The 23,705-nt window shown below is 35.5% G+C and overlaps 1 protein-coding gene and 1 non-coding gene across 2 annotated transcripts; one reads left to right on the top strand and one right to left on the bottom strand.

The window, feature by feature from the left end:
• Positions 1-1,488: 1,488 nt before the first annotated feature.
• Positions 1,489-22,604, top strand: LOC120355542 (FGGY carbohydrate kinase domain-containing protein-like). Its single transcript, XM_039444069.1, has 11 exons — positions 1,489-1,746; positions 1,990-2,185; positions 5,370-5,481; positions 7,705-7,945; positions 9,479-9,597; positions 10,628-10,834; positions 12,417-12,648; positions 14,937-15,087; positions 17,725-17,799; positions 20,693-20,988; positions 22,384-22,604. The coding sequence occupies exons 2-11, from the start codon at positions 1,997-1,999 to the stop codon at positions 22,460-22,462; spliced, it is 1,701 nt and encodes a 566-aa protein (XP_039300003.1). The 5' UTR covers positions 1,489-1,746; positions 1,990-1,996; the 3' UTR covers positions 22,463-22,604.
• On the bottom strand, positions 16,612-16,684 carry Trnar-ucg. Its single transcript has one exon. It is a non-coding gene; the product is annotated as a tRNA-Arg (tRNA).
• Positions 22,605-23,705: the final 1,101 nt, after the last annotated feature.

The raw sequence follows: 23,705 nt of genomic DNA, 5'->3' as shown, positions 1-23,705 counted from the left end.
AATGGAAATACCAGTCTCGGTTGTTACACCGTAACTCCTACAGTAAAATTTCATGAACCTCATGTAGTGTTTACTATAGATTGATGATAATGGTGTTACAACCGAAACTAGTTTCTCCATTTTACTTATAAATAAGTGATTGTGTGACAATTTCAAGTTGTTTCATTTAATTTTTTTAGAAGATTTTGTGGGAGAATACACGCTTATAATGGGTATTTTCTTTTTGAAATTGTTTGCAATTTTTGAGTGTGGTAACACTCAAGTCTGTTGAGATATTTTTCTGTTATCAATTCTGTTGTATAGTTTTATTTAGTACTAAGATTACAGTGTTGAGTATTAGCCTATTACAGCAACGGTGTATTCCAAAGTTTCTTTATTAGCCCATGTTTCAATTTAATGTATACCGTTATTCGTTTAGTTTTGTTGAAACTAAGAGAACTCCTTTTGTTTATTTTTGTTATTATCATAATTACTATAAGGCATTACTCATCAAATAAATGTTTAAATCTTTTGTTTGTAATTTTTTATTTCATAGCCCATTGAATTGTTTTCTATAATTTTTCTAAAATGGGTTGATTGGGTTTTTCCAATTCGATTTCTTCCATTTTTCTAAGGGTCTATTACATTTGATTATATTTTCTCTACAATTTATTATACGGTATATAATTTTCAAGCTATACTTTGACAAAAATAGATTGTATTAAATTCAATATTGTGTTAAAATTATATACAGTATTTCTTACTATTAATCCATTACATACTGAAATTTTATCTATTATTTTCATTTTCCATTTTATCAATTACTTATGTTTGTAAATTTAAATATTATTTTCAAAATAATTGTTTCTTCTTCCTTCTTATTAAAAAGTGCTTCAATCGTTTCAAATACAAATGACAAGCATAGGCGATACTGCCAAGCAATGCTATTGGTCGAGACGAAAGAGAGAGAGAATGATTGAGAGAAGGCAATGGCAAACATAACCTCAAAAGTTGTTCAGTCGCTCAAAAATGATGCCTTTCAGTGAACAGTGTTTTGTTGGTCTGAAATAGTGAAAATGATTATAATTTACAATAGTAATTTAATACTAAGTTGATAGTTTATTTTATCATCTTGAAATAATAAGTTTAAAAGGCGGTTTGACGATTTAAACCATGTTTGTTTCAAGTGCTTGAAAACATACGGTGTTTCAAAAAAGGTAAGTTTATAATCATTTTAAGCATTATTAACGATAAATCTTGATAATTTTCTGCTTATTGTATAGAGTTCTGATTTATGCAACCTCCAAATCATAAGTTTCCGCATTCTCCAATTTAATTGCAGTGTTTATTGAAGTTGGATTAGCACTTGAAGCAGTGCATTGATTAAAGCAATTTACAAGGTCACATCGGCGAAAGGCTTTAGTTGATTCTCGATTATCTGTTATCTGTTGAGTGACCCACAATCCCATAATATTGATAAGACAGAAATTCCACTTTGGTTAGCATATTTCTGTTCTAGAATTATGTTGTTTTGACCTAAAAACCGCTAAAACGTTTCAGTTTGCAGCGCTATTGAATTTGTGATATTTGTCATCCATCACTGTAAATGAAAAGTGTCATTAGTTTATAATATGATTCATATTAATGCGAGAATCCAAAGTAATATAAAATAATTCATTGTGATTTAAGTTGTTTCGTTGTGATTTGAATTTGTAGAGTAAAAACTGACGGTACAGTTATCAATTTGGAGCTGCTCTTTATTTTCTTGTACGGTACACTTTATTAATACTTCTTTATCTTTAAAATAATTGTACCTGTCTTATCGTAGTGCTAACTGTAAGTTTTTTTTATTGTTCAACTTTTATTTACATGTAACCTATACAACACTTTGAGTGAAAACATTACTAGGTACCGTAGGCTATGTCATTTTTTACTAAAAATGTATTTTTCAATGACTAATTACATATTTTCATAATTGAGATTACATATTTTGTGTGTGGCGCATTTCAGACCCAAAATGGCGGCCGCATTTGTGGTGGGGGTAGACGTGGGCACGGGAAGCGCTCGTGCGGCGCTCGTCGACTGTGCCAACGGACACATTGTGCGTATTGCGCATGCTCCGATCGCTACCTACAATCCACCTGCTACTCAGCTGTTTCATCAGTCATCCGACAACATATGGCGGGCTTGTGCACAGGTTGTCAAAGTGAGTAGAGCATTGCTGAAAATATTTCTAGACTTAAGCCTGGTCCACATGTTCAAACTTAGGCGGGTTACACACTGGTGTCGTAGACATGATGTCTACGACAAATCTCATGTCCGAGGCATGTCGCATATGAAACCAACCTGTGTTGTAAAATCAGAGCTTACTCACTGCTTGCGACAGCTGTTCCATGCGACACGTCGCGCGAGACATCACTCTGAGCATGCGCTCCAGCCACTGTCTACTGCCAGCACTGAGCACTCTTTGTCCTGCTCATGCTCAGTCTGTAATACAGCTTTGTAATAACCGAAAATCATGAGACATGAGACATGCATCATAAGACATGCAAGTCTCATGAAATTTGATGAGACACGACATGCGTCTTAAGACGCGTGTCTTGCGACATCAGTGTGTAGCCAGTGTTATTGTCAGCCTTGCATGATCGGTCCCTGAGAGATCAGGCTGGAGCTTGAGCTTCTAGGGAACTCTTCAGAGCTACTTTGGAATTCGTTCCTCACCCCGTCTCAGGAAGTACTGGTGCCGCGGGTGCTGGTTCTCATGGTGAAGGGAAAAACCGCCAACCAGGGGGAACCATACTTACTTACTTACTTGATACTTGTTATAAAACACTTATTGAAATGGGCTGCTTTTAAATTAATAAAACAAAATAAAACTTGTAGCACCCTTAATTTATTAAAAAACTTGAAATTTAAGTTCGATTTTAAGTTTTTTAATAAATAAAGGGTGCTACAAGTTTTATTTTGTTTTATTGATACTTGTTGCCAGGACTGGGGTTTCCAGATCGGCAGTGTCATTTCAGAAGAAATAATAACCACAAAGTGGTTATTCGTGTTGTAAAGGAGCAGCCACCCCAAAAAGAGTTAGGCCTACCTCATCCCACTCCTGTAGGGAATAACATACGTGATGACTGTGTGACTCCGTCCCTGAAAGTAGTCTCTCTTATGGGTGTACGACTGGGTGAAGGGAGGTTCATGGTTCGACCGAGTCACCTGAATTCTCCGTCTCTGGACGCAGTGATGGATGTTCGGTGGAGTTTTGGGGTAAGTCAGTTAGAGACCAAACTATGGGAATCAGGGTACACCCGTCTCTGGAAGTAGCAGGCATACGAAATTACTATATGCTTTTCAGCGCGTGGTTCAACCCAGACAGTGGGAGTTGGGTAGCGCCTCCGTCTCTGGAAGTAGCACCTAGCGTGTTGAAAAAACCCTCTCACTGGTGCTTCTTTCGAAACGCTAGCGTCCCCTTTTGGGCGCCTGTGTGGTTGACGTGCAAGTGCCCACCTTGGAGACTATACAGTTGGGAACGACGAGTATTTTCCTGGCCTGTAGACGAGTTAGAGGATACGTCCTGGCCCCGACCAGGCCCACGTACCGCCGGAACTGCGCAGTGCCCCGACCGAGGTGCAAGGACAATTGAGGTGGTGCCACTGCAATTCAGTAGACTAAACTCATGTGTGATACTAGCCTACTGACTAGGGAGTGCCGATGGGTAGTAGCTCGCGTGTCACACCTTACAGGATATGCGAAAAGCAGGTGCCCACTTGGAGGTGTGACGTTAACGAGAGGCGTCGCGGCCAGAACCCAATCTTGCATGATCATGCCAAATTTGACTGGTATGATTACTATCATGGCAGGGTCCCGGACTCATAATTTGATCCCTGAACTGATCAGTTAACTATAACAGCTGACTTGACCTGTAAAAGCACATAAACTATTGCACATCTGCGTCGGAATTGACTGGCATGATTACTATCATGGCAGGGTCCCGGACTCATAATTTGATCCCTGAACTGATCAGTTAACTATAACAGCTGACTTGACCTGTAAAAGCACATAAACTATTGCACATCTGCGTCGGAATTGACTGGCAATGATGTTTCAGGTTTTCGCTGTACATCAGGAAATGTCCGCCGAAACGTAACGTTAGTGGCTGGACTAAAGTCCCACACACACACACACACACCACACACACACACACACACACACACACACACACACACACACACACACACCACACACACACACACACACACCACACACACACACACACACACACACATCGATTTTTGTTTGTACGATATTTTGCCGTCCATATGAACTCTATCAGATTAAACTTGACAAACATCCCTGTTTGAAAAAATCTGTTTAATCTAATAGAATTTATAAGGATGTCAAAATACCGTACGAACGAAAATCGATGTGTGTGTACGGGGCTTAACACATTAAAACAACCTTCGACATTGAGGGATATGCAGAGCAGAGAAAATTAGGGATACAGCGGCGGCGATGTTGCCGTACTAAAGCGGAAATCGCTCTGTTGTCTTGAGTGAGTGTTCAACAGCTCATGATACGCACACGTAGTCTCCTCTCTGAAAGCACTGCATCCTCTGAGTCTGATCGACAACTTGGCAACTGCGCTTCTTCCTATGATTCCATTCATCACTGTAATTGACTGATCACCATCCATTTCTCTACTCCGCATATCCCTCCAAGTCATATCAATTTATTGCCACAGACAAACACTTTACAATTTTTATCGGCCACATCAATATTACAAACTATATTAGAAATCATAGATCACATAAGCAATCACCTAAAAATCTAGACTCGATGTTGACATTTAAATATTCATCTACACTATAAAAACAATTTTTTATAAAAAAATGATTAATTCTTTGTTTAAATTCCCTGAGCGTCAAACCTCGAATATTTGGTGGTAAATAGTTATAAAACTTTATTGAAAAGGCCTTAAAACTCGTCGGAGGTTGTTTTATATGGACTATAATGTGAGTTAATTTCATGACACTACTGTACTTACAAACTAATCAACTTGAAGCTTTGCTTTCTGATTAATTTCTGCCGCGCAGGTAAGAAATACCTTCGCTTTTTATAAGAATAACAGAATGAAAATGTTTGTGTGAACACTCCCATACGAACCAATGATATTCTTCGTGCTGTTTTAAAACGACATATTATTTTTTGTGAGTAATTATCCCTATATATCATGTATTTCCTTTGTAAACCTGTATAGGTACTTACTCCAGTGATTAATGTGGCTTTTTGTTTTGTTTTGTATTAAATTATTCTAGTGATTTATGTGGCTTTTTGTTTGTTTTTTATTTAATTATTCTAGTGATTGATGTGGCTTTTTGTTTGTTTTGTATCAGGAAGTGACGAGCTCTGTTGACAAGGAGTTGGTCAAAGGCATTGCTTTCGATGCCACCTGTTCACTGGTCGTACTGGATAGACAAGTTCAGCCGCTCTCTGTTAGTCCTCATGGTAAGCATTCTCATCTGTTTTTCATATAATTTAATAATTTATAATTGACTTAGATGATTTTAATTGTTTTATTTATGGATTTTCCATTTACAGTATGTTAAAAATTGTTGTGATATTATATGTGTTGTGTATTTGTCATCCGCTAAATCAATATAATTTAATAGGCAATTTGAATGATATGAAGTTCTACTTCAATATAATACACTGTCATGTATTCTGTACAGAGGCTATTTAGGCCCGCCGCAAAGTAGACCCACGCTAATCCACGCCACTTCAACCCACGCCGTGGGATGTTTTGTAAACCATTGCTAGGCTTCTCCAGACATCTGTGTAATACATGCAATGAATAATCCACCTGTAAGCTGATTGATTATGAATAATTCTATAGCAATGGTTTACAAAACATCCCACGGCGTGGGTTGGAGTGGCATGGATTAGCGTGGGTCCACTTTGCGGCAGGCCTTAGGGCCGGTTTCCGAGCTCGCTATTCAGCTAAGTTCTAGACTTTAAACAGCTGGAGTCAGAAAATTGGCTTTCCGAAACGGGGCGTAGTCGCAGTCCACGTTTAAATTAAATTTCGGAAAACTAGAAAATTGAACACAAAATAAAATAAAGAGAAAATAGTGTAAAGTTTCAGCTATTTTGAATTATTTAGGAATGTTTCACTTCGTCGAGGAAAAACGTTTCCAATTATAGAAATGAGAAAATAAAGATTATCATAAAAACTGCGACTATGCCCCGTTTCGGAAAGCCAATTTTCTGACTCCAGCTGTTTAAAGTCTAGAACTTAGCTTAATCACGAGCTCGGAAACCGGCCCTAAGTCACTGTAGTATTAAAAGTCATTCAGTATTCAAAGTCACTGTAGTATTGTCTCTTTTCTGTTTAGGGCTACTTGTAATTGACCGAACGAAGTGAGGTCTAAGATTCAAGTCGACGGTTTGGCATTTCTCTTGATGTTTAAATGTTTATATGTTGCGCATTTACGGCGAAACGCGGTAATAGATTTTCATGAAATTTGACAGGTATGTTCCTTTTTTAATTGCGCGTTGACGTATATACAAGGTTTTTGAAAATTTTGCATCTCAAGGATAATATAAAAGGAAAAAGGAGCCTCCTTCATACGCCAATATTAGAGTAAAAATCAAACTATAGAATTATTCATCATAAATCAGCTGACAAGTGATTACAAAGATGTGTGGAGAAGCCAGTCTATTACTGTAATTTGTATAAGGTCTATAGTTTCAATCAAAGACCTTAAAGAGGTATGCATTTTTAAGCTGGGTTTACACCAAAGTTATTAAAAAAATGTTAATAACTTGATCCTTATATAAATTCTATTGGATTGAACGGAAGTTGACAAACACACATCTTCATCATGTGTATGATAAGTTTTGTTCAATCTAATGTAATCTATAAGGATTGAGTTATTAACATTTTGTTAACTTTGGTCTAATCGCAGCTTTAAGGTCTCTTGTTTCAATATTTTGTTTTGCAGTGATGGTATTATTATGCATGCCCATTAGTATCAATACTCTCAAATTCGGAAAAAAACTTAAGTTAATAGGTGATTAAAAATAACCAAATAAACTAAATAATGCTGGAGAAATTATAATATTTTTGATTGTAAAAAATTAATTTCCATAGAAAGATTATCACGGAACTGGATGAATTATATCATATGGAAATCAAATTGAAACGTGAACTGAGTTTGTTAACAAAACAAGTGACATCAGGTACTTGTGGATGCGAATACTGCGTGAGGTCTACTGTTCACAGAACTACTAGTATAAATAGAAATAAAAATCTCAGTACCCTTCAGTAACATGTTGAAACATGTTGTGATAAAATAATTCAGAAAAAAGGTACTGTCATTTTTATTTCTATTTATATTCACTGTAGTATCTTAAGACTTGAAGCAACAGGTGACAGTGACAGTTATAATTCAAAATTGAACAGGTTAAAGCCTTCAAATTGATCCTGAAAACTTGATCAATGTCTAAAATAAGTTGTAGTCATCCTTAAACTTGAACCCTGATCTTGAAAGTCCAAATTTATTCAATTCCCAATACAAGACAAAAGATACATTTACATAGACAACTGCATAGATCAGCTGCATAGGCAGTGTATTTTTTATTTTATTATTTATTCATGGCGACAACAGGTAAAACCCTGTTTTCCAGGTAAACCTATTTTCTGACCATATTCTCTCTGTTCAATAACAGGAGAGTCGGAGCAAAACGTGATCCTATGGCTGGACCACAGAGCGAGCACAGAGGTGAACCTAATCAACAAAACAGAGCACAAACTGCTGTCCTATGTGGGTGGCAAGATGTCGCTCGAAATGCAACTGCCCAAACTGCTCTGGCTGAAGAACAATCTGCGAGACAACTGCTGGAACAAGGCGGGCTATTTTTTCGATCTGGCCGATTTTCTAACGTGGAAAGCGACCGGCTCTGATGCTAGGTAAGAGGTTAAGGAAATAGAAAAACTATAATGAGACTCACCTTCTAAGTCAGCGCCTGATTTAGGAAGCGATTTGGTTTCGTGGTCGCGCTGATAAGCTATCGATAACATGAGTTAAGCTCCATGCACCTGCTATTCCCTTTGTAATGGTGACCACTTCAAGAGTATACTCCTCTAAATACCGTTTATGAGTTTGAAAATCGCTTCCCTGGGGTTCGAACCACGTATGCTGTAGTTCCACTCATCTCTCATCATCATCATCCGTCTTATTACCCACGCACAAGCCTAGAGCTTATGTGGGCATCATAATCAACAAATTAACTATTGGTTTGCTCATTTCACGAAATAGATTATTTTAAGATTTGGAAAATTTAGCTTGAAATTGTTGAATATTCTAGTAAAGGTGCATCTTCGTTTGTGCGTAAACTTCCGCAGTTGACGACGACAAGCATTGTTGACATTCATATTGCCCAAATTTTAAGTGTGCTGAAACAGCTGATCAAATAGCTTTTCTTTTTTTTGTGTCTATTATTCAAGAATCAAAACATTTCTAATTATATCTACATATTGCCATTTAAAAGTATAAACTCAACCTTCCCCGTTAAAACATAAATATCGGGGCACCGAGCTTCGCCGTTATTTTTATTTTTATTGATAAACAGAACACAATTATTCTCTAAAATGATCGTGTTTATATTTCACAACTGGCTATAAAATATGACATCTTATGAATTTCGGAGATGCGATATTTTGATTTTTCACATACTCACTCGCTCACTCACTTTTTTACTATCCACAGCTGTTTCAGCCAAGGATGAATTATCCTTTTAATGTCGTTCAACGAGTTTTCTCAAGGATGAGACCTAGTGCAATCGAATTTTTATATGATAAACCTACTATGTTCCAAATTTCATGAAAATCGTTAGAGCCGTTTTCGAGATCCGTTGAACATAAATAACCAGATATAAATATAAATAACCAGATATAAATATAAATAACCATATATAAAAATACAGAAATTGCTCGCTTAATATAATAGGATTGAACATAATCTTTTAGGTTATTTAGACAAATTGAAATCTACCCAATCTGAGATTCTCACCCTGTCGTGGTAGACGACTGCTTTTTCGCACAAACGAAAACCCAGATTAATCAATCAATCAAATTCAATTTATTCAAGTAGTTGCATATAAAAGACAAGCTTCACAACATTGGAACGTCACAATCAATAATAAACACAGAAAGTACAATAGTGCAAGGAAGAGACGTCAAAGAAAAACACTGTCTTCAGGAGCACCCCCTGGACAATTGGGCCCTGGACCTGTTACAATTGAGTATAGTATTGACAGAATATTTAAAGATGTGATTAATGAATCATTGATAATAAGGTGTACTTGGTTTTTATGTGAAATATACAATATCCTTCATTTCATCTCATGTTTGAAAACGTATTTGTAAATCTATTTGTAATCAAGTTTATAAAAATAAGTTTTCCATGTGAATTTTTTTCAAATAAAATTATTTTCATTACAGGTCAATCTGCACAGTTACATGTAAGTGGGCTTACGATGGTGTCTCAAACTCTTGGGATAAATCTTTCATGGAGTCCATTGGTTTGGACGATTTGTTAGAAGATGGCTGCTCTAAAATTGGTAAGTTACCTAAATACATCTTACTTTTAAACCTTTTACCAGACTTTTGTGACTTTTCTGACAATGCTATTTGTTATTTAGCATGCTCAATACATACAGTATACATTCTTCATTCATTTATATAGGGTGGGTCATATTGAACTTTCCTGTTTTGGAAGGGTGTTGCACGAAGAAGGGAAGGAGCAGAAGGGTGGGGATGGTGTGATTAGACGCGCCATGACATGCAGTTTTAGTGTGAGCAATGTCTTGGTCGGGACAACATCGTGCGTTCGTAGTTGAAGAGTTTATTAAAAATGGCGGCTCCGTGATCACAACACAGCGTGCGTTCCGTTTACATTTTGCTATTGGCCGACTTGATCCCATTGCCATTGGACCAACAATCAGAAATTTGGTATCAAATTTTAGAGTAACATCATCAGCATCAAAAAAAGACCACAAGGCCGAATTAGGACGTCAACGTCAGCGGAAAACGTGGATAGAGTGCGGGCTTCAATTCAACAATCCCCTCTGCGTTCTGTTCGGAAACATGCCGCTTCACTAGGATTATATTTCAGTAGTGTCTGCAGAATACTGCTTAGAGATCTTAAATTTCACCCATACAAGATTCAGGTAGTTCAAGAATTAACAGTTAGAGACTTAGATCACAGAATAAGTAACAATTAGTGTTCTTTACTCCGTGCTTAGACACACAAACAAATTTAAAATGGCGGAGCCGCACGATGAACGCACGATGTTATCCCGATCAAGCCATTGCTCACACTAAAACTACATGTCATGGCGCGTCTAATGACACCATCCCCACCCTTCTCTTCCTTTCCTTCTTCATGCAACGCCCTTCCAAAACAGGAAAGTTCAATATGACTCACCCTGTACAATAAGTACATTATCAAAATAAAAAAAAACATTTTCAATTTAATAAAAAATGAATTGATGATAGTAATACATATCGTGTATGTAATTGTTCAATTTAATATTTCATTGAAATCTAATATATTCACAAAATCAATCTAATATTATTGGTATTTTGCAGGATCAGTGATGCAAGCACCAGGTATTCCCTGTGGACAAGGCCTAACTGAAAGTGCAGCGGCAGATTTTGGTCTGAAGGTGGGAACGTGTGTGGCCACCTCCATTATAGATGCACATGCTGGTGTCTTGGGAATGGCTGCGGCACGTTTGTCTGAAGACAAAAAAATGTCTGATCCGACATTGTTATATCATCTCAGCAAAAGGCTTAGTAGTAGTACAAAAATTTTTGAGGTTAGGTTCTTATATCTTCGATTTTTGTATTTTTTCTTTTCATTTGCTGCTCTATTTGAAGTTAAATTATTTTTTTATCATTATGATCTGTAATTTTTAATTGTGATAATCTATTAAATCTTAAAATCTGCTGTCAAACAGCTATTTTTCGTTCGAAGCCTTTAGCATAGATGTCTTTTTTTGTTCAAAGACATGTTCGTTCACACATGCTTGACATACTTTTCCTGTCGTTAGTGGCCACCCTAAGTGTGATCGTATTGAATGCGTTTGCCTATATGTACAAGTGCACATCAAATTAAATTTATTCACTCGAAATTAATTGACCGAGCGAAGTGAGGTCTAAGATTCAAGTCGACTGTTTTTTTGCATTTCTCTTTATGTTTAAATGTTTATATGTTGCGCATTTACGGCGAAACGCAGTAATAGATTTTCATGAAATTTGACAGGCATGTTCCTTTTTAAATTGCACGTCGACGTATATACAAGGTTTTTGGAAATTTTGAATTTCAAGGATAATATAAAAGGAAAAGGAGCCTCCTTCATGTGCCAATATTAGAGTAGAAATCTGACTATAGAATTATTCATCATAAATCAGTTGTCGAGTGGATTATAAATTGCAAACCATGACGCATGCAATTCAATATCTCAATTATTATTAGCATATGGCTTTGAATGGTGGGGAGACCCAAGGGTAGTTATATAGTCCGTATATAGTCCAAAGTTCCCTAACGGAAAACCGGACAATAAGGTTATAGTGAGCACAATACTTCAAATTTACACTTTTCACTTCGAAATATCTCAATGTAACTTGGTGAAAAATCAGCTGCTGTGTGGACTATTAATCGCATGCCTCATTGAATGCAATTTTTATGCACTATTAATAATGAACTATTGATTGCATGCAATAACGCATGCTATTAATAACCATAATAACATAGTATTGTTCTCGACCTTCCTCTGCTTTGAACTCGGGCTGTCCTGTTGCCAGTATGTCAAATGAAGGAGATTAGCTTTTGATGTTAGCATTTTTGATACACCAACCCCAACACCCATTAGCCGTTTTCACACCGATATCTCGCCGACTCGACATACAGACAGGATTTACTCTGATGGACAGTATAAAAGGAGGCTGTGGTTTATAACTGCGCGAGGTCTACTGTTCACAGAACTACTAATACAAAATATTCACAAAAATATAAAACGACATAAGTGAACAAGATACTACTCTCAAAAAGTACAGTTTGTTACTGGACTTTGTCTGCGAATTGGAGTCAGACACAAAGTGCTATAAGTAAGATTATTATATTTAAACTATCATTCGATATAGCTGAAGACTTAGTAGGAGAAGGGCACTTCAGAAAAACAAAATTTGATAAATGTTATTGAAACACGTTGTGACTTTTGCATGAAGCTGCTCACACTGAACTCAACCATCAAGCGTTCAGTGTGTGTTACTATTGCTTTTTCCAGATTTTGTTTCTCATTTGCACGCTTGTTCATGCATAACCAATTTTGTAGTTTCAACTATAAGCGTTCAATGTGATCACACCTCAACACAGTATTAATTTGTTTGGTTGCAGGTTTGATCTGTGGCACCTCCACTTGCCTGATGGCGGTTGGTGGCTCGAGGGTGTTTGTGTCGGGTGTGTGGGGGCCTTACCCGGGGGCGGTGCTGGGCCTTGAGCCCCACCTGTGGCTGCTGGAAGGCGGGCAGAGTGCCACCGGCAAACTGATCGACCATCTCGTCGACAAGCATCCCGCCTCCAGCCACATTCGAACCGAGGACAATGTGTCGGTAAATCGCATCATCTAGTACACACAAATTCTAGTTGCCCAATCATGAAACAAACTGATTCAATAGACTTGCTTTGGTTTGACATTAATAAAATTTATAGCAATGGATGAAAATTCATTACAAAATATAAAAAATACTTAATGTCCCTTTTCTACTGAAATTGTTTTATTGATAAAAACACTCACGTTTCAATGCTCAAGGTGGGCTGTCCACTAGAACCGTTTTCGTCCGAACTAGCATCGGCCGAAAACTACCGAACGATCTCCCAACAAAGAAATGAATAGATGCTCGTCCATTGCAACAGGTTCATACGACCGTGCACGGTCGTCTCCGGCTGATCAATTTTTCGATCCGAATTGAATGGGATTTTCCGGCTCTATCCGGCCGAAGTAACTAGTCGAGCTGAGACAACAAAGTGTTCCTAACCTAAAAATTTTTCACAGTCTTGTTTGTTATGTTTTATGAAGTTGTTCTCCGGCTGATCAAATTTCGATCCGAATTGAATGAAATTTTCCGGCTCTATCCGGCCGAACTAACTAGTCAAGCTGAAACAAAAAAGTGTTCCTAACCTAACATTTTTTCACAGTCTTGTTTGTTTTGTTTTATGAAGTTGTTCTGTTTTATAAAGTTGTAACAATGGACTATGAAAAGTTGATGAGTTTGGTTCAAGAGCATGTTCCATTGTGGGATATGCGAGACAAAAGATATCATCGTTGTGCTGTTCAAAGGAATCTGTGAACGAAGATTGCTTAGTAATGAATAACTAATTTAGTGGATATTTGTTTATTAAATTTTCAAAATTTCAATATAATCATTCTTTATTATAAAAAATGTTGGTGGCTATGATAGTAGTTAATTCAATAATATGGTAACTAGACTGACGTAAACGGTTCCAATGGACTACCATATTCGGCCGAATTAACGGCCGGCAGATTCGTCCGATCCAACGGCCGAACGGATCGGTAGAATACGGTTCCAGTGGACGGTTACCCCAAAGTTTCATCGGTTGTTGGCTCAGTTAGAACCATAGAAATGTAGTCAAGAGTAATCAGGAACCCTACCAACCCATTATCAAAGCTAATACCACAGAGAAACGATAGCATAAGTAGATATCCCATGGTATAGGGCGTTTATGTCGCAACTTTTACTGTTATCTCAAGCTGATAGTCCACGTAGTTTTTTCCCGTGAAGCTTTATGACGCTGGTGGTCTCTCATATTGTGCCGTTCATACACTCTTACCCGATCAAAACAGTAAAAACCGACAATAATCAACAGTAATCGGCTTGACATAGCAGTAAAAGTTGCGACATAAACGCCGCATACCATGGAATATCTACTTACGCTATTGTTTCTCTATGGTTAGAACGTATAACAGTAGAGAATCCACCGGGCATTCTGTGTTTAACACAAATAAATACCGAAACTTGCAAATAACATAAAAGTTTCCCATTCAACCGATGGGAATATCATTTTTTACAATCAATATTAATTGAATGAGAATCATTGATATAATTTGTAAGGAATCCAGACAGTTTAAAGTGAGTCTCATTATAGATATTGGTGAATATATGGATTAATTTTAATTATTGATTTCAAGGTTCACTTTCTTGTTAAGAGTACTTGTTAAATATTGAAGACTATAAAAACTAAAAGATTTCGGTGACAAGTTTGCTACAAAAATAGTAGGTGAAGGGAAGGAAATTTGGCACTTACTTTGTTGTCCAGCGATGGATTTTTAGGGCACAATAACGTCGTTAGCGGTGGACGTTTGAGACGGCAAGGGTCTCCACGTAGACGGCACGGTCTCGTTGAAGAAGAGTAGAGACAGCACGGGTCTCGAGCTAGCTCACGGAGCCGGCATGGTGTACAGCCGTACAGTAGAACGTCGAGCTATGAGTCGTAGAATAGCGAAATACAATTGTACCATTGTTCTTCACCCTTATCGCAAATTGCGTAATGCCAGGAAGGGCTGGGGAAGGTGAAATAGAAAGAGAAATAAGAGAGAGAGAGAAGTAGGAATGAACAGTACTTTTATTCAAATGAAAATTGAAAATCAAAAAACCTTTTTCAACATGTATTGAAAATCTATATAAAAAGCGAAATGGATTCATCTACTCAATCATTCATAATAACTATCAATAATTCATAACTTTTAGAATTCTGGGTGTTTACAAACATTGATTCCCTGAAAATTGTAATATCGAAGATTGTTTGTTTATTCAATTATCCATATATACAAAATCACTTATCTTTAAAATGTTGATGAGATGTGATATTTTGCAGACACATAACGGACTACCTGAACGAGTTGTTGAAGAAAATGGCTGAGAGCAGGCACTTGTCGTCTGTCGAATTTCTGACTAAAGATTTGCATGTTTGGCCTGATTTCCATGGAAATAGATCGCCTCTGGCTGATCCCTCCCTTAGAGGAATGGTAAGTTTTCTTACATCGCTCGGTATTTTATCCATTCTTTTAATAGAATGAATATTAATTGACAGCGGTTGCTTTAGGAGTAAGTATGAGTTTCTTTTCACGTTTTAAAATTTTCAATTATTAATACTGTATTTTTCATTTATTAGTGATGATTTAGTCAAGTATTCTTATTTAATTTGGTTTTCAACTTTCCTCAATTCTCAATTCCTAGTATATAAATATTTTGGACTCAAAATTGGACAAAAATCGTGAAGTGTAAACATAAACTATTTTTGGACAATTTCTATCTAAATTTGGGAAAGGAGCAGTTTTGGGCTTTAAGCCTGTTGCTCCTTTCCCAATCATTCATAGTTGAGAATGATATTGTAACCTATGTATAAATGTATAAATAAGTAAATATAACAGTTGCATTCATTAGAATGTCGTCAATTATTTCCATTGTAATAAATATATAACTATATTTAATCATAATTTCTATTGTGGTATCCATTCAGCAATAATACAGACAAATCATATACAATGATTGGTAGAGAATAACAGGATAAGCCCAAAACTGTAAGTCTCTCTCCCAAATTTTTATGAAAAGAAATTCATAAAATAGGGTAAATCATTTTCTTAATAGAAACTATGTTTTTCCTTCCATAGTATAATATCAGTCCAATTTTCACTCCAAAATTAATTACACAGAAAAGTTTATTCGATGGTTAAGAAACTGGATGAAGAAGAATATTTCACTCGATCATCATCGATTTGAAACGTGTCAATTTGAGCTATTATTAATCATTCTGTTACATTTTAAACATTTAGACCCGCTCGGTTGCAGAAAAGCCTCACATTTTGATCAGAGAAGGTTTTTATGAAAGGAAGGCTTCTCTGATTGGTTCTTGTGCCATTTAATCGGGATTAAAAATTAACAGACTTTTCTGCAACCAGGTGTCTAATAATTGGTTTTAACATTTTTAAATTGTTATTTTCTTATTGTAATTGTAATTAAATAATTCAGTAAAACGTTTATACGAATATAAATAATTATTTACTCATGTAGTGTATGTTTTGATAAGAAGGAAATAAAATAATTGATCTAATTTATTTTGAATTTTATTGTAAGGTGAAAATGATTATAAAATAAAAGGAAGCTGATCTTCCTTATAGCCTATATATAGCCTATATAGCCTACAAGGAAATAAAGTAATTCATCTAATTCATTTAAACATTATTGAATTTTATTGTAAGGTGAAAATTATTATAAAATACAAGGAAGCTGTCTTAATGCAATATAAAAATCTTCCATGATCGTATAACTAAATAGATTGAGTATAACTAAATGATTTTGTAAAACCAAATGAGTTTGGAATAAAATATAGTGTGAAATGAGGATGGAAATTGAAAATTTGAGTATGAAACATAATATATTAGATTATTTTAACGAGTTTACACTACCGTATGATAGTCCAGTTGGTTGGACAATGCTCTGCAATGAATAGCATCACCCTTTTAAGGGGAAAGATGAAATCAAAAAAATTCCGACCGTGACAGGACTCGAACCTGCAATCTTCGGATCCGAAGTCCGACGCCTTATCCATTAGGCCACACGGTCCTTGTCAGCATTTTTGGATGGGAATAATTTAGGCTAGTGTAACGAATGCTGACAATTTGAAGTGAATCTCACTGTAGCACTTTATTCAAATTTTGCTCTATCTTGCATAGAAATTAATGTTTAATAATTAAGCCAAAATAATTTAAATTTATTAGTTTGAAATACCGTACTTGAAAATATTATAACTCAAAGGCCCAGTTGCACAAAAGCCGGTTAAATTTTATCCGTGATCAATTTCACGAGAACCAATCAGAGAGGCCTTTTTAATAAGACGGCTTCTCTGATTGGTTCTCGTGAAATAAATCACGATTAAAATTTAACCGGCACAAAGAGGTTTACAGCCCGCCAAACCGCATTATTCATCAATTTATCCGATCAAACACATTACAATTATTTTTTATTTACTTCAAAAGTATGATGCAATAATATTAGAAATAAGAATTTTACATTAAATTTAAATTAGAGAAAAACTGAAAGAAACAGAAAAAGTTAATTTAGCTTCGATCTCGAGTTGAAAGTAATTTAATTCATGAGGCCAAACCCCAAAGCTATTAGAAACCCATCAGGCATCTTTGCTTTCAAAGAATTTGAAATGAAATTTTCATTTTCATTAAATGGTTCATGCTGTGTATTAGAATAGTTAGGTAATTTTTATTATAATGTATCGTGCATGTTGTATAAAGATGAAAAAATTTTTTCTATACGATTTTCTGGGGAACATTGCTAAACACTGAATTAATCAGTTTATTTATCATAAACTGTACTGAAACAAGAATTACAACACATATTATATTATATTACTTGAGGTGAATAAGGTTTGTATTTACAACATTATGTATGTTGTATTTCAAATAATAAATAATAATCAAATAAATTGATCTATACTTTTTTTACTTCCTTGTATATTATAGTTCTAGATTTCTTTTTCTTGATTAATTTTGTGTTTTTGAATCGAAAACAGTTTTGGGCTACCAAGCCTATTATTTCCATAATTGTATGCTATTTGAAGGTGAATTAATCATATTTTTGATTAATTTCAGATGAGTGGATTAAGTCTGTCAACGTCTGAGGAAGACCTAGCTCTACAATACCTCGCTGTTATCCAATCGTTAGCTGTAAGTAGACTAATAACTCCTAAGTAGACTATAACTCAGGGTTATTTCATTTTGGATCTAGTTAGCTTCCATAGTTTTAAGCCTTATAGTCCAGCCAAATAGTCATTTTTCAGGAAACAGCCCCGAAATAATTTTTCTCATTGGTTTTATATTTTATTTTGGGGCGCTGAATTCGAGTCTGAAATTTGTTGGCCGCCAGAGGGCGGCTTCACCCCTAGAAACCACCAAATTTTGAGACTTTATTTTATTTCGAAAACCTAGGGGTTTTCGAGAAAGAGCATTTTTTACAAAATTAAAGACAATAAAGCTTCCAATAAATTGAATTGTCGCGCATGATTCTACGATGTCTGGTTTTTGAGCTACAGATTTAAAAAATCTGGTGTGGTATACTCACACAACTTTCCTTGCTCATATTTGAAACTACGATCAGACTTCTGTATATGTGTACATATAATTGTTTTCAAAGTACTTTTTCTTTGTGTGAATTGTGAAATTCGATGATTTTTTTAGTCGTCATTTTTCTAAAGTCGTCAAAACAGCTGTTCTACAGTTGAAATATCTCGACTATGTGTTATTTTTATGAACTGCGCTACCTACCTACCTCATGCACGAGGAGGAGGTTACTAAGTCCATTTCCCAAGGATGGGATGGACCCCCCATTGGTTTCCCAGAAATGAGACTCATGCCAGTTGATAGAGCTGATAAATAACTATACAGGGTATGAATTTGAAAAAAATCGGTCAAGTTATTTTTGAGAAAATCGCGAAAAACATGGTTTTTTAGTAATTATCCGCCATTTTTCTCAAGAATATTACGGAGCTCCTGCAATTTTCCCAGGAAAAAACTCATGTCATTTGATAGGGCTTATGAATAGCTATCCATGGTTTAAATTTGAAGAAAATCATTAAAGCCGTTTTCGAGAAAATCGTGAAAAACCTGGTTTTTTGTCATTATCCGCCATTTTTCTCAAGAATATTACGGAGCTCATGGAATTTTCCCAGAAATGAGACTCAAGCCAGTTGATAGTGCTTATGAATATCTATCCATGGTATGAATTTGAAAAAAATCGTTAGAGCCGTTTTCGAGAAAACGGTGAAAAACATGGATTTTTAGTCATTATCCGCCATTTTTCTCAAGAATATTACGGAGCTCCTGAAATTTTCCCTGAAATGAGACTTATGCCAGTTGATAGGGCTTATAAATAGCTATCAATAGTATAAATTTGAAGGAAATCGTTAGAGCCGTTTTCGATAAAACCGTGAAAAACATGGATTTTTAGTCATTATCCGCCATTTTTCTCAAGAATATTACGGAGCTCCTGAAATTTTCCCAGAAATGAGACCCATGTCAGTTGATAGGGCTTATAAATAGCTATCCATGGTATAAATTTGAAGAAAATCGTTAGAGCCGTTTTCGAGAAAAACGTGGTTTTTTAGTAATTATCCGCCATTTTTTCCGCCATCTTGAATTGGATTTTATTGAATTTCTTATTGTCGGATCCTCATGATATAAGGACCTTAAGTTTAAAATTTCAAGTCAATCGGTTAATTAGGAATGGAGTTATCGTGTTCACAGACATACACACACACACACACACATACACACACGCAGACCAACACCCAAAAATCATTTTTTTGGACTCAGGGGACCTTGAAACGTATAGAAAACATGAAATTAGGGTACCTTAATTTTTTTTGGAAAGCAATACTTTCCTTACCTATGGTAATAGGGCGAGGAAAGTAAAAAAGGGTATTTTCTAATGTTTTTGAAAATTCTGGAAACTCCCTACTTCTAATCTATACAACTTAACAACTTGGAGTATTATGAAGTAATGTGAAAAATCACATATGAAGTTACAAAACTAATTCTGAACAAGATTCTTCAGATTTATTTATTATTCAGCGTATGGCAGATACACAACAAATATATAGTTAATGAGTCTCAAATGCCTAGATATACACTGTATATTTCCAAATTCTTTGAGATGTTGTGTAGTTTTCGGTCAGGAGAACATAAGTTTGTCTGACCGCCATCATTTGCTAGTCCATTTAGCGTTACCCAATGTGCACCATGGAGGCGAACTAGCGTTACACTCATAATTGAATTGAAAATCTGATTGCTGGAACAATTTTGAGGTTAAAGAAGGTTGAAATTCAATTTTTACAGAAAAAAAACATTTTCAAAATCATCTTCATCATTACAAATGTCCAAAATTGCTTCAAATTGTAATTTATCACATAAAAACAATCCAAATATAGAATTTCTGTTTGAAATTTTGAAATTTAGTATAGTGGAAGGGGGAATACTTGCAAAAATAGAAAACCATGTCCTACAGTCAAAATACAAATTTTTCATTTTAATAACTTTTCAAGGCCTTCCTGACCAATAAAATCAATATTTTAGATAACATTGTTATACAAGGATTATGTTCTATTAAAATCAACCGTTGGATACACTTAATTTCAGGATTTTTTTAGTGTGGAGGCTCTTATAAGGACACTTCAAGGATCAACATTTCAAACACACATAACTCTTAACATAATGATTGGATCTTCTTGTTATACAGCTCATTCTACTCAGCTCGTCGAGGTGTTTCAAAATTGCATCATAAACCGCCTTGACGAGCCTCGAAGAATGAGCTGTAAGAAGATCCGAAGAATATTATTAATCACGGTTAAAATGTAACCGGCTTTTGAGCAATCGGGCCTATGTGTGTTTGAAATTTTGATTCTTGAAAAGGTGTCCTTAAAAGCGCCTCCCCATTAGGAAATCCTGAAATTGAGATTTTCTTGTACACTGTAAACGAAGTGGAATAAAATACGATCTCAATGTGTTTTGTCATTATTTTTGTAGTTAATATTCAATTTTTGCAATGTGTTTTGTGTAATTTCAGTACAGCACGAAGCAAATAATCTCTAGTATGGAATCGGCAGGCCACGCCCACATCGAGACAGTTCTAGCATGCGGTGGATTGGCAAACAACAGCCTCTACGTCCAAGTGCTTGCCAACGTACTTGCCTGCCAGTCCACACGGTGCCAGTTGCTTGTGCCAGTGCAGCAGAACGCCATGCTAGTGGGATGTGCCATACTAGCGGCCACTGCTACTGGCCACTGGCCCAGTGTAAGCCACGCGATGACCGGTATGGCGCCAGTAGCTAACGAGGTCCAGTCTCAGCCCAGTACTTACCAGTGAGTATTTTAATAATTTATTATCAATCATTTTTTATAATCGATACACAAAAATGTAATAAACTATCAAAAAGTCAACCGTGTATCTTTATATAACCCTATATAAAGATTCAAAGTTGAAAAGTACTGGTCTCATGAAAGGTGTAACAGCCGAAAACCATAGATTATACTTGAAATTTGCAACAAAAAATGTCTAGTAGAATTTTCCTTATATCAGCTTTAAACTTGAAGTCCATGAGAAATTACTTTTAACACGGCTCTTTCTCGATGACGGAGAGGTCCGATGCTCTATCCTCTACCAATCTCTCCCACTACCTAGCAGCATTCTCCTTCTTTTGTGTCTGTGTGAGAGAGCTTTGTAACGCTTCGCGCCAACACTCCCCTCCACTGGCAATGTTCCAAAGTCGTATGTTTGTGTATGTTAAGGAGATGTGTTCATCACAAGAACGTGAAGCGAAATGACACGGCGCATCCAATTGGGCGCAGGATTTCCGTCTGTGTCTATGCTACAAACTGTGGAAGGAGAAATGGGTTTCTCCTGTTCATGTTAAAAGTAATATCTCACAGACTTGAGTTTTCGAGATGTATCGATTTTTAGATATTTTTGAAAAAACCTCACTAACTCTAGAAACCATCAGTCAAAAACTTATTCTAAGTATATGGTTGAAAGAGGAAGAAATATCCGATAAGATTCATATGATTTGTTCCTTGTTTGATGTTTTTGAACTTTTATGAGCGATCAAACTATTTGAAAGTTTGCTTTGAACTCGACGAATGTACTTTTTTCAACTTCGAGCACTCATAAAAAGTTCAAAAACGTCAATCAAAGAAACAAATTATCTGAATCTTATTGGAAACTTCTCATCTTTTTAACCATATCCTTAGAATCAGTATTTTACTGATAGTTTTCTAGTTATTGACGTTCTTCAAAAATATCGAAAAATCAATAGATTTTGAAAACTAAGGTCGATATGAGACATTTATTGTAGCAAATTTTCATGTAGAATGTATGGACTACGGCTGTTTCAACTTTTGTGGGACTCTCTGTATACTGAAATAAATGAACAGTATTAATATATTGATGTTTATTAGTCTTAAATACAGTATCAAAAATTGTTTATTTTCAGTTCGTGTAGGATTTATTTCCGTTTTAAAACTACTGTTCCTAAATCATAATAATTCAAAACATCAGATTATGTACAAAAGTACATAAGATTTTGCCATTTCAAAACATATTGCTGCCAACAAAAATGATTCAGTCAATGGTTATCGATAATTTATTCTCAAGAATTGTTATATTAAGTTAAGAAACCGTAAATTCGTTCACATTAATTATTTTGTTGATAAGTGAAGAAAAATTATTTATTATTGCAATGTTTTTTTTTTCATTTTCAGATACCACAGCAAGAAATACAAAGTATTCCTACAAATGGTAGAAGATCAGAAAAAGTACAAACGTATTATGGATTCATGAGGAACTAGACCCGGTATCTATTTATATTTTATATATTCATTTAATGGATATTAGATTATTGGTTTTTACATTCCATAACTATTTTAAAACTTTTTAATGTGGCAATAAAGTTTCACTACTGATAGTGTTGTGAATCCTCCAATTTGTTTTCTTTTGTTTCATTTAGTTTTTCTCTTTGATTACCTCAAATTGTTTTCGTTTATTTGTTTTTAGTTTTATTGAGTTTGTATTTCATAATTTATCACATTTTCTTCTATTCTCTTTTGAACTCTGTTAATTGCGTTCTTCCCCTTGAGTCCCTCAAGGTGCGTACAAATATACGCGCCGCGAACATGAGCAATTCACTTTTAATCGGCTGATGCCTAGCTTTTTATATCTGTATCTTACCGTTTCTGTAAAAATACAGATATAGTCAGCTGATTAAAAGTGAATTGCTCATGTTCGCGGCGCGTATGTTTTTGTACGCACCTTTAGAAGTAGGCCACTGATTTCCTTCAGTTTCTCCATACGTCTTTCACTTTCCATTTTTTAAACTAAAGCTGGATTCGCACAAATCAGAATATTATAACATGTACGTGTCTGGTTCAGTGAGAATGTTATTCTCATAGGTTCTGATAATGCCATATGCTTTTTGGAATGATAGACAAGGAAAGCAACACCAATGTTGACCAAATACTGTCATTATAACGTGGACCTCACTATAGTTCCTTCTCTTTTCATGAGTCCTTATCAGCCGTAGAATTCTCATTGAATTCAGTATGATCTTACTTACAGTGTAAACGCACAACCATTCAAAGCCCAAATGAATATTATTTTCAATAGTTTCATTTTCTTCATATCACATAATTATCATTATTTTTCTACTACTTATCTAATTCCATCTTCTTCTACTTCTTCTTCTCCATCCTCTTCTTCTCCATCCTCTTCTTCTCCATCCTCTTCTTCTCCATCCTCTTCTTCTTCTTTCTCTTTTTCTCCTCTTCTCCTTCTTCTTCTTTTCCGCATTCTCCTCTTCTTTTTCTCCTTCTTCTTCTCCTTCTTCTCCCTCCTCTTTTTCTTCTACTTCTTCTTCTTTTTCTTTTTCTCCCTCTCCTTCAGTATGATCTTACTTACAGAGTAAATGCACAACCCTTCAAAGCCCGAATGAATTATTTTCAATAGTTTCATTTTCTTCATATCATTATTTTTTACTATTTATTTATTTCCATTTTCTTCTTCTTCTTCATCATCATCATCTTATTAT

Source organism: Nilaparvata lugens, unplaced genomic scaffold (assembly GCF_014356525.2).
Source record: "Nilaparvata lugens isolate BPH unplaced genomic scaffold, ASM1435652v1 scaffold2688, whole genome shotgun sequence".
Classification (NCBI taxonomy): Eukaryota; Metazoa; Arthropoda; class Insecta; order Hemiptera; family Delphacidae; genus Nilaparvata; species Nilaparvata lugens.
Note: the sequence above shows the minus strand (reverse complement) of the source record. Positions and strands in the feature narration are given on the sequence as shown.